This window comes from Ascaphus truei, chromosome 1 (assembly GCF_040206685.1).
Source record: "Ascaphus truei isolate aAscTru1 chromosome 1, aAscTru1.hap1, whole genome shotgun sequence".
In the NCBI taxonomy this organism is placed as follows: domain Eukaryota; kingdom Metazoa; phylum Chordata; class Amphibia; order Anura; family Ascaphidae; genus Ascaphus; species Ascaphus truei.
The window spans coordinates 369,784,288-369,796,146 of NC_134483.1; the positions used below are offsets into that span (position 1 = coordinate 369,784,288).

General features: G+C 47.8%; 1 protein-coding gene across 1 annotated transcript in view; it reads right to left on the minus strand.

The window, feature by feature from the left end:
- The window catches only part of KLKB1 (kallikrein B1), an 86,263-nt gene that overhangs the window by 58,480 nt on the left and 15,924 nt on the right, over positions 1-11,859 (minus strand). The window contains exon 5 of the mRNA XM_075610120.1: positions 11,142-11,301. Coding sequence (XP_075466235.1) covers positions 11,142-11,301 — 160 coding nt within the window. The remainder of the gene's footprint in view (positions 1-11,141; positions 11,302-11,859) is intronic.

The following is an 11,859-nucleotide window of genomic DNA, read 5'->3' on the forward strand; positions in this document are numbered from 1 at the left end:
ATTTCTCGAGGTGTGATGGCTGCAATACCGAGACACAATTGCAAAAAAAAAACAGTACCAGATTTATAAATAAAAAAAACAGCTATATAATTGTTTCCTTTTGATATTTCTGGTGTAGATTTGTGTAATAATAATAACTTTTATTTCATATATTGTGCTTTTCTCCCAATGGGACACAAATTACAGTATAGTGCGCAGCACACAGCACATAGCATTTTTTTTACAGACACTGTCCCTTCGCAGATGAGCACAATCTATGGGGGCTATGCACTAAGCTCCGAGCTTTCGAAACGGTATGAAAAAAATTAGCGCGTCCGATAAAAAATGAAGCCGGCGGCGCGATTCACTGAGGCCCTGAGCCCATTTTCTATCGGACGTGCCCAAAACTGGCATCGTGCGTGCAAGGTTTTTTCCCTCAGCTAGCGCACTGAAACTTCACGTACGCTAGCTGATAGAAAAAATAAGCCGTCTGTAACATTTGCATGGAGATTCTGCATCTCCATGCTAGGCTGTTACAGGCGATCTTACACAAAATAAATACGTTTTAATAATAGTGTACATGAGCAGTGGGTCTCCGGAGCTGAACCGCATTGGTTTCAGGTCCAGAGACCCCCAACTTCAGGAGATACAGGCCCCGTTATGGGGTGCCGGTATCCCCTGCACTTTTAAAGCTTCTGCGTCACGTGACCGGGACATTTAAATTCTGCAGGGGATACAGGCACCCCATAACGGGGCCTGTATCTCCTGAAGTAGGGGGTCCCCGAGGCTGAAACCAATGCGGTTCAGCATAGGAGACCCCCTACACATCTACACACATATCAATAAACAATCATTCCTTACCGTAGCGGCTATCTGCAATGGTAATGAAGCTGCATTAATGTATATTTTAATAATAGTGTGCGGGAGCAGGGGGTCCCCTGAGCTGAACCGCATTGATTTCTGCCTCAGCTTCCCGAGTTAGAGGGCCATGTATGGAGCATCGGAGGCTAGTGTCACCGCCATCTTTATAGCGTCCAAGACGCGACGTGGACGCTAAAAGATGGCAATGACACTGGCACCAATGCCCCAAACCGGGGCCTGTAACTCGGGAAGCAGGGGGTCTCTGAGCCAGAAATCAATGTTGTTCAGCTCAGGGGACCCCCTGCTCCCACACACTATTAATAAAAATACATTAAAGCAGCTTCATTACCTTAGCAGCTATCCGCTAAGGCAATGAAGGGGTTAAGGCACCATAGCATGTTTATTGGGAACAATTGCCCCCAATAAACATAGCAATATACAACACACATACCCCCGCCTCCTAACACATACAATACATTAATGGGCAAAATAACTATTATCCACATATGGATAATAGCTTATTTGCCCATTATTAAACACATAAATAAATTGAGTTCTACTGACCCCCTGGCAATGGTGGGCATCCGGGCATCAAACGGCCACCGTTGGCAAAAAAAAACATAGCAAATATTTTCAAATGCCAGTTAACCCCTTAATCACCTTAGCGGATAATAACTGCGACAGTAATTAAGGGGTTAACTCACCCTGCCCCCATGCATTTGTACAGTGGGTTATATATATATATACAGTGTTCGACAATTGTATACATTTACTCGCCCGGGGCGGGTGGATTTAACCCCCGGGCGAGTAACTATTGGCCCAAGCAGCACACGTGTTTTTTTTTTAAATTCCCCCGTTCGCGCTGAAATTTCCCTGCTCGCGCTGAAAAAAAAAAAAAAAAAAAAAACTCCCCTACCTGACTCCTGATTGGCGCGCGCTCCAGGCTTTGTGGGCGCGCGGCCAGGCGCTATATGAGCCCGCCCCCAACGAGCAGCCATTCTGCCTGGAGCTCTGTTGGAGGGTAAGTATTCTCCATGCTGCGGCCCCTCTGCTCCTTCCCTGCGATCCCCCTGGTCCCCACATGGCTCCCTACTCCCCACCGCGGAAGCTCTCCTGTCCCCTGCTCCTGTCCCATTCCCCTGCTCCTGTCCCCTCCTCCTGTCCCCTGCTCCTGTCCCCTGTCCCCTCCTCCTGTCCCCTGCTCCTGTCCCCTGTCTCCTCCTCCTGCTCCCTTCCCCTCTTCCTGCTCCTGTCCCCTTCCCCTCCTCCTGTCCCCTTCCCCTCGATCCACCGATCGATGTCAGGGGCGGGAGGTCCCCGCTGCTGCAGCCCGGTTGGCTTGCGGGGGGGGGGCTCGGCCCTCACCACGTGCCTCCCATGCGTCCCCTACCTTCATGATGGCGCAGCCGCCGCATGAGGTGGGGGGATGTCGGCCTGGCCCCCCCCCGCCACGAGCATCATGCCGCCGCGGGCTGGGGGGGAAGAAGCAGCCTGCAGCTTGGCCGTGCACTGTGACATGCCGGCGAGGGGAGCAGGGCAGTGGCGGCCACGGCGGGGCTGACTGTCACCTGGGGCGCCCAGTGGGGGATACCTCGCCACGTGCCTCCCACCCTGCTGATTGGGGGGGGGGGTGTCGGCCTGCCCCCCACACGAGCGGGAGATGGGCGCGGGTGGGTGGGGGATTTGCGTGGTGCTGGTCGCGGCCTTTCCTCCCCTGTGTGTGTGTGAGAATGTGTATGTGTGTGTGTGTGGGAGAATGTGTGTGTGTGAGAATGTGTGTGTGTGTGTGGGAGAATGTGTGTGTGTGTGTGAATGAATGTATGTGTGTATGGGAGTATGTGTATGTGTGTGACACCAGAGGTCCCCCCCAGTCAGTAACCCCCCCAGTCAGTAACCTCCCCCCCAGTCAGTCACCCCCCCAGTTAGTAACCCCCCAGTCAGTAACCTTCCCCCCAGTCAGTCAGTCACCCCCCCCCTGTCAGTCACCCCCCAACCCCAGTCAGTGTCAGTCACCCCCCACCCCCAGTCATTGTCAGTCACCCCCCACCCCCAGTCAGTGTCAGTCACCCCCCACCCCCAGTCAGTGTCAGTCACCCCCACCCCCAGTCAGTGTCAGTCACCCCCCCACCCCCAGTCAGTGTCAGTCACCCCCCCACCCCCAGTCAGTGTCAGTCACCCCCCCACCCCCAGTCAGTGTCAGTCACCACCCCCAGTCAGTGTCAGTCACACCCCCAACCCCAGTCAGTGTCAGTCACCCCCCCACCCCCAGTCAGTGTCAGTCACCCCCCCACCCCGTCAGTGTCAGTCACCCCCCCCACCCCCAGTCAGTGTCAGTCACCCCCCCCACCCCCAGTCAGTGTCAGTCACCCCCCCAACCCCAGTCAGTGTCAGTCACCCCCCCACCCCCAGTCAGTGTCAGTCACCCCCCCACCCCCAGTCAGTGTCAGTCACCCCCCCCACCCCCAGTCAGTGTCAGTCACCCCCCCACCCCCAGTCAGTGTCAGTCACCCCCCACCCCCAGTCAGTGTCAGTCACTCACCCACCCAGTCACCCCTGCCCCACCCAGCCACTCACCCAGCAAACCACTCAACCAGCCAGTCACTCACCCAGCCTCTCTCTCTGTGTATCACCCACCCTCTGTGTGTGTCACCCACCGTTTCTCTCCTCTGTCTCCCACACTCTCTCTCCCCCCACACACTCTCTCTCCCCCCCACACACTCTCTCTCCCCCCCCACACTCTCTCTCCCCCCCCCCACACTCTCTCTCCTCCCCCCCACACTCTCTCTCTCCCCCCCACACTCTCTCTCTCCCCCCCACACGCTCTCTCTCCCCCCCACATGCTCTCTCTCCCCCCCACACTCTCTCCCACACACTCTCTCTCTCCCCCACACTCTCTCTCTCTCTCTCTCCCCCACTCTCTCTCTCTCTCTCTCCCCCCCACACTCTCTCTTTCCCCAACACTCTCTCTCCCTCTCTCCCCCACACTCTCTCTCCCTCTCTCCCCCACACACTCTCTCTCTCTCTCCCCCCCACTTTCTCTCTCTCCCCCCCACTCTCTCTCTCTCTCTCCCCCCACACTCTCTCTCTCCCCCCCCACACTCTCTCTCCCCCACACTCTCTCTCCCCCACACTCTCTCTCCCCCACTCTCTCTCCCTCTCTCCCCCACACTCTCTCTCCCTCTCTCCCCCACACTCTCTCCCCCACACTCTCTCCCCCACACTCTCTCCCCCACACTCTCTCTCTCTCCCCCACACTCTCTCCCTCTCTCCCCCACACTCTCTCTCCCTCTCTCCCCCCACACTCTCTCCCCCACACTCTCTCTCCCTCACACTCTCTCTCCCTCTCCCCCACACTCTCCCTCTCCCCCACACTCTCTCTCTCCCCCCCACTCTCTCTCTCCCCCACACTCTCTCTCTCTCTCCCCCACACTCTCTCCCTCTCTCCCCCACACTCTCTCTCCCTCTCTCCCCCACACTCTCTCTCCCTCTCTCCCCCACACTCTCTCTCCCTCTCTCCCCCACACTCTCTCTCCCTCTCTCCCCCACACTCTCTCTCCCTCTCTCCCCCACACTCTCTCTCCCTCTCTCCCCCACACTCTCTCTCCCTCTCTCCCCAACACTCTCTCTCCCTCTCCCCAACACTCTCTCTCCCTCTCCCCCACACGCTCTCTCTCTCTCTCCCCCACACTCTCTCTCTCTCTCTCCCCCACACTCTCTCTCTCTGTCACTCCCACACTCTCTCTCTCTGTCACTCACACTCTGGATCTCTTATTTACCCTATATATCTTAACTGCCCTATACTACACCGAAATCTTAACTACCCTATACTGCTTTCTTCCAGATCTGGCTCAAGCTTCACACGGAAGACATCGGAACCCCCCCCTAACCCAGAAGACAGGTAATGAACACCTCCCCAATGTATAACATTGCGGGAATGAGCGTACCTGGACATTGAGGGACTGCGGATCAGGTAAGATCCCAGGTGGGATTGCTGCTTTAGATATTGTGAAGCGGGGACATCCAGACACTGGTTAAGGGGTTCAGGAAACTAGTCATTCACACCTGGCTTTTATTTCTAGATCCGACATTTACACACACACATGTAACAAGGACTAATTGTAGTATAATGTAATACAATAAATACATTTATGTCAAAAACGAATGTTGTTCTGACTAGGAATTTATTAAATGTATTTTATTTATATTTTTTATTTTAAAGCGGGGTGGGGGCGGGACTAGGGGCGGGGTTGGGGGCGGGACTAGGGGCGGGACTAGGTGGTGAGTAGATTTTTGGGTTGGGCGAGTAGATTTTTGGGTGATTTGTCGAACACTGTATATATATATATATATATATATATATATATATATATATATATATATATATATATATATATTTGGTGAGAGAGAGAGATGACCCCGCATCCATGTGACAAATAATGGCAACTATAAAACCGACAATAACATAAAGATGTAATCATCTGTCGGTGGTGCTATAAGGGCATATAATATTGCAAAAAGAAAAAGAGCCCCAATAAAAGCACTCAAGTATGCCTCACAATACAAAACCAAATTGTTTATTAGAGTGTCACAGAACATAACATAAAATTAAAAGCACAAGAAATAAAACACGGCATGGATCCCCTGGATAGTGCAAACTTGAATTAAACTCTAATCAGGGAGTTATACTGAAAGACAAATCAAAAAGTCTAAATAGACAGATAAATACTGACAAAGTACCTGACAAGGTGTGTAATACAAAGCTATCAGCAGACACAACTCAGTGGTTATATAAGGTGGCTCATACAGTGCGTAGCAAATTGCTGCTGTCTCCCTAGTTCTGGGGACAAGTATATAACATTGCAAAATCAGCAAATTCACAGTGAACATGCAAAGATTATCACAGAAAAGCCCACCTTAGTCTGCTGTAGCAAAAAATGAATACTTCACCTTATGTCAGGTACTCAGCAAGGTCTGTAGAGAAATCAAGGAGCAAAGCAGAAGCACATCAGAGTGTCCCAAGAGGGGGACAAAACAGGGGATCCTGCCAACTGGACCTGCTCCTGCGCATTTCGGCGCGTTTCGGCCTTAGCCTTCAACTGGGAGTGGCTCTTTTTCTTTTTGCAATATATATATATATATATATATATATATATATATATATATTTATATATATATATATATATAGAGAGAGAGAGAGAGAGAGAGAGAGAGAGAGAGAGAGAGGAGAGAGAGAGAGAGAGAGAGAGAGAGAGAAGAAGATATGGTGCCACCTAAATCTAATTAAAACAGATGAATGAATAGTGTCCAAATATAAAAAAGGAATACAAATCAAAATCCAACTCCAAACGCTGTCCAATTGAGTCTTTGCAGCCTGAATACAGGGGGTAACCACTCCCTCCAAGATATCTACAGAAAAAACAAACAAAAAACAGGCGCACTCATAGCGTATTAAGGTTTACAAATTTATAAGAGGTAGGATGTGTAAAAATGCAGACTCACAAACATAAGGGAAATAAAAGCATTCATGAGTTATACTCAATCGCCAGCCCATCAGCAGGATACAGCCGCTCCAGTACCGTCTGATGTGAAGGAATACAGCGACACTGCAGTTCTACTACATGTACCTGAGCAAGTGGAGAATGTCTCTCTACTTCCAGCCCTTCGTCACAGCAATGAGCTCCTGGTAGCAGTCTCGCGAGAGCTCGTGACGTCACTGGGTTATCCGGGTAAGCTACGGCGATCCCCGCAAGGATATCGGGGGTGTTGATGGCCAAACAATGTAAAGTCCCATGTGTCGGAGTGGCATATAAATAATAAAAGCAGGACAATATATCATGAATCAATCCCTACGCGTTTCGTCTCGACATATGGGACTTTACATCATACAAATCTAACTACCAGAAATAAGACATTATTCAAAAGCAAGCCCCTGAATTTTTATTTAATTACATGTAATGGTCTTTGCAGTAGTATATTTCATGGGCTTGCTTTTTAATAATGGCTTATTTCTGGTAGTTAGATTTGTATGATGGTGGTTACTTTGAAGTAGAATTTTTTTCACAATGGTTTGGATTTAGGAATTGAATAGTGAATTGTATAATTGATTTGTATTGTATTGTAAATGATTTAGGAAATTGATTAATTGATTGATGGTAAATTTATTTATGTTTACTTGCTTAGTTTCTATTTGATTTTGTGTATGGCATTGTATGTTTTTTATTTTATTTTGAAATTGATTTTGCATATTGCTACATGATGCACAGATTAATTGCATCATGTACACACTCAATGCAATTGTGTGACATTTGATAATCATTTATCTAGCTGCTGGTTTTTTGGGAGAGGAGATACAGTATCATTTATTTTTAAAAGTGCTGCTGGTTTAATTTTAAGATGCAATGTGATGATTTTCAGATTAAGATTTCATGTTTTTATTTATGCATGTTTTATGTGTTTCATAATGGGCAAATAATCTATTATCCATATCTGGATAATAGTTATTTTGCACATTACTGTACTGTATGTGTGTGTGTGTGTGTGGGGGGGGGGTATTTATGTATTTAAATGGATAGGACAGGTTTATTTTTATTACATACAGGGTTGGTTCATCAGGTCTGCGGGGATCTCTGGAGACCACCTGAGGTCTCCTCTGACGCTTACGGGTACCAGGCGGGCATGTCCACGAGGGACACCTGCGGGAAAGAACCGGTGGCCCCATCTGTGGGGGCACCGCGGACCCATAGGTACCACCCGAGGGCCACCAGGCCCCCGTGGAACCACCCGAGACCCCTCAGACACCTGTGGGTCTGACCCGGGGCCCCCCAGACACCTGCAGGCCTACCCATGGAGACCCCATTGTGGCCCACGGTGATCCACGGAGACCATCTGGTGGACCACGGCGCCTGGCAGGGACCACCCGTAGGCCTCCAGACCCTATTTGAAACCTTGTGCTGGGCTACTATGAGGCTTACGGACACCCGTCAGGGCCACCAGGGACTCCCGTGGGCCTGGGGTATTAACCCTGTATGTAAAAAAATAAATCAGGTATTTATGGGGGGCACACGGGGTGGGTTATGTAGTGTTATTAAATATAGTGCTGTTTATTGTGATTAACGGGGAGGGGGAAGTGGGTAATGTCCCCAAACCAGGCTGGGTAGGCCTCCTTGTGGTAGTGGGTGGTTAGGCCTCACAGGGTGGGTAGTGGGGGACGGTGTATAGGCCTCCCGAGTGGTGGGTGAGGGTGGGTTAACCACTTAATGACTATAGCGGTTAATGACCGCTAAGGTGATTAAGGGGTTAGGGGACATTACATTGGCTATTTTGATTGTTTTGTATGTTTTGCAGCTTAGGAGGGGACATGGGCAGGATGAAGATGAGGATGAAGACGGCCTTCATCGTGGGTGCCTGGAAAAGGTAAGTGTAATATGTATTTACTGCATTTATTGTGATTTATATGTATTTTAAATGGGCAAATGCATTACTATCCATATGTGGATAATAGTAATTTTGGCCATTACTGTATTGTATGCATTAGGGGGCTTGGGTGAGGGGGGTGTATTTAGTTAGAAATATTGTTTATTTTTTTGGAGGCACAACATTGGTACCGCAGGGCCGGATTCCCGCGGGGACCCCTGGACTCCCGCGGGGACCCCCGCTTGGTCAGCCGGGGACACCCGCAGGACCCCCGGACCCCGTGGGGTCAGCCGGGGACACCCGCGACTTGTTGTATGGGTGTTGCGCCTGCAAAAATGTAAACAAAGAAATTTTTCTAACTCCTGCTTTTTTTATCACCTGCCTTTAGCTGGTGAGCTTTATTCAGCGCAAACGTTCGCGTACGATAAGTTTCCTTTGCTTAGTGAATCCCGCAGAAGGGCAGGATTCAGCGCAAACAGCTGATCGTACGAGCAAAGTTGGACTTTGAAAAATTTCTTGAAAAAAGTCAGTTTTAGAGCGCAAAGTGATACGCGCTCGGTGGAACTTCACGTTCTAAGAGCACTTTGCGCTCTTAAAATGACTTATCACTGCTTAGTGCATAGCCCCCTATGTTTTTTGGTGTACTGCATTTGTTCCAGTTTTGCAGGTAAGAGACTGATATATAAGTGTAATGGTGTTTCCCCAACCCGGTGGAGATTTGGGCCATGTCTGTGGTGCATGATAACTGCTTGTAACAGGAGGGCGTCCGCCGATGGTAGTGGGGACACAGGACTAGGCTTCTGGGGTTTATACCCTACAAATCTTTAGCAGTGCAGCACCTCCATCTGTAGGCTCCAGGAACTGAAGATGATCTCCCACGGTAGAACCGATTACCTCTTCCCCCAGTAAGATCACACACCAGGCCGCAGGTATAATAACAGGAACGGTTTATTGTCTCACTCTGGGCAGCACAGTACATGGCAGGGTTCTTCCCAATGCAGCAACTGTCAGCTACTTACTGAGGGATGGTCCCTGGACCTTCACTACAGGCCAAGAGCACCTGCAGCAGTCCCAGCTCTTCCCTGCCCCTCTATCAGGGGCAGAGGTATGGTACACACTCACTCTCCCCCGGAGGGAAGAGGACCAAAGAAGGCCGAATAGTCAGGCTCTTAGCTGTTGTGACCTGCCCCTCTCAAGTAGGTAGAGGCACTAAAAAATTTGGGGTGGCACTGCCCTTAAGTTCAGCCAGGAGGAGGGCACCAGGTCTGCCCCATGGTTGGACACGCTCAGGCCTGATGTCACCACCTCCCACTGTCACTCAAGTGCAACACCAAGGAGATGGAAAATCCCATGATAACTACTGGCAAGGCCTGCTTGTACCAGGACTTACTGCCAGGAGGGAAAGCAGATTCGTAGCAAATAGCTCTGGAATGAAAGCTTTGATTTCAATGTGACTTTGTATATTTGTGCTCATATATGTAGGTACACGTTTCTTTACGAAAGTCTAGTAAAAATATTTTTTTTATTTGCCAATTTAAGACAAAAATACCCAATGCTACATCCAATGTGACAAATTACATAGTTAAATAATTCAATGTTAGTATTTTCTTGAGTAAGGGTCATTTAGTTAAACCCTTTGGTCAAAACATTATAAGATTGCAGCCACTTGACAGCATGACCAGTAAGCAGGTCCTAACACTACCTTCATGTTCCTGTGCAGGACAGGTCTATTAAGACCATTCTCCCTCCACAGCAGAGGTAAATGAGATATTTTACAAATAGTGTTAGGAGCTGCATACTTGGTCATGCCGTGAAGTGGCTGCAGGCTTATAACGCTTTGGCTAAAGGGTTTAACTTGATGACCCTTTCTCATGAGAATACTAACATTGAAGAATTTAACTATGTATTTTGCACATTTGGATGTAGCACTGGGTATTGTTGTCTTTTGTTGTATACTGTACATTTGGCCACGCTCAGTAGCACTCCTTTTGATACAAATAGGTATATGTGTAGTGGGTTCTGGGGGTTAGTGCTTGCTGGGATTCTGTGTTTGTTATTTGCCAATAGTTTTCTCCAACATTTTGAACAACGGATCATTACTTTTACAAGTTATTTTAAATTGCTGTTTTTTCATGGTTTAGAAATGGTCGTTATGTCCCTCAACTCATTTAATATTGCATATTGCATCAGAGAAGATACATTTACATTTATTTGCTTTTCAATATTGATAGAGTAAAGCACTAAAAGAACATTTCTAACTGTTTAACAAGGGAAATAAAAATAAACTCCTTCCTGACACTTGTAAGTGACAAAAAACAAAATGTTCATTGTTTTATACAGTATTGTGTAGTTCTTGTGGACCTTGGAAATGTTGTAGCATTAGCATTAACATGCCAAGTGGGATAGCAGCAAGTAATTGCATGACTTCAGTTGAAGACTTTAGAAGTGACATTTAATCTGGTCACATTAGAACCTATTTATTAAACTCCAATATGTACAACTCCAAATGAAAACAGACGCATGTCCAAACTCTACAAAAATGACCATGCAATTCTATTTTGGATGCAAATGAGGCAAACTCGCAAAATGACACATTGATTGGCTTTTCACTAAGATGCGAGTTAGCAGATCACCCAGAAAGTCATGGCCAAATATCTCATCTCCCTCAGGTAGGCGAAATGCAGTACGGCTTTTGGAGGAGGGAGACAAAGACTTAGATGAGTAATCAACAAAAGTTGATATCCAGAATTTGTGCCCCACGTTTAAAAAAAATGTAAGGCAAAAATTTGAAGTTAAAAAAAAAAAGGACACTTTTGTTTTTTCTTTTTTTTTGTATGTCCCCCTACTTTTTCTTTTTCCTTTTCATACTTACCATACATTTTACTCACCGCAGTTGTACACTGTGGAATGCTTCGGTGACGTAAGTAAAGAACTGACAGTGTACGTCATTGGTGCATTGTTCCTTGCATTTCTCTACGTTTGCTACTGTAGTAATGTTATAGTTTGTCCCTATCATATCCAATGCAGTGTGAATTTTCTTACTGCAAGCTATGGGACAAAGAGAATGTGTGACAAATATATGTCCACATTTCTGGATGATTATCATTATAATTTGCACGAAAGAGTGCAAGCATATTATGTGATGTCATATGGATTAAATAAAATCAGATCAAAGCATCATACAGTACATCTTTCTAACATAGATTACAAAACCATTATAAAGAGGACAGGAAAATAAATAACACTTTCTTGGTTAACTCATGCTGGTTTCACACCTGGTTTCAGGTCTTCCCTCCCGCAGGGGAGTTGAAGCATCTACCCCATACTCCACCACTGAGTGTGGGAGTCAGGGAGAGACTCTTGTGGCCTCAAGCTCCAGGAGTTGGCTCCAAGGACACAGAGAAGAGAGTGTGCTGTATGATGTGAGTGTGCTGTTCTGATGTATGCCGTACCGAATAAAGACCACCATTATGGTTTACTCCTGCCTGAGACTGCAGTCTTTCAGGGGGAGGGAGGGTTTTTTCCTGCAAGGACTGCACCTATCTCTGATAGGCCCTGTTGGAATGTAGGCGCTGCACCAAAGATGAGAGCTACAGATCTGAAAGC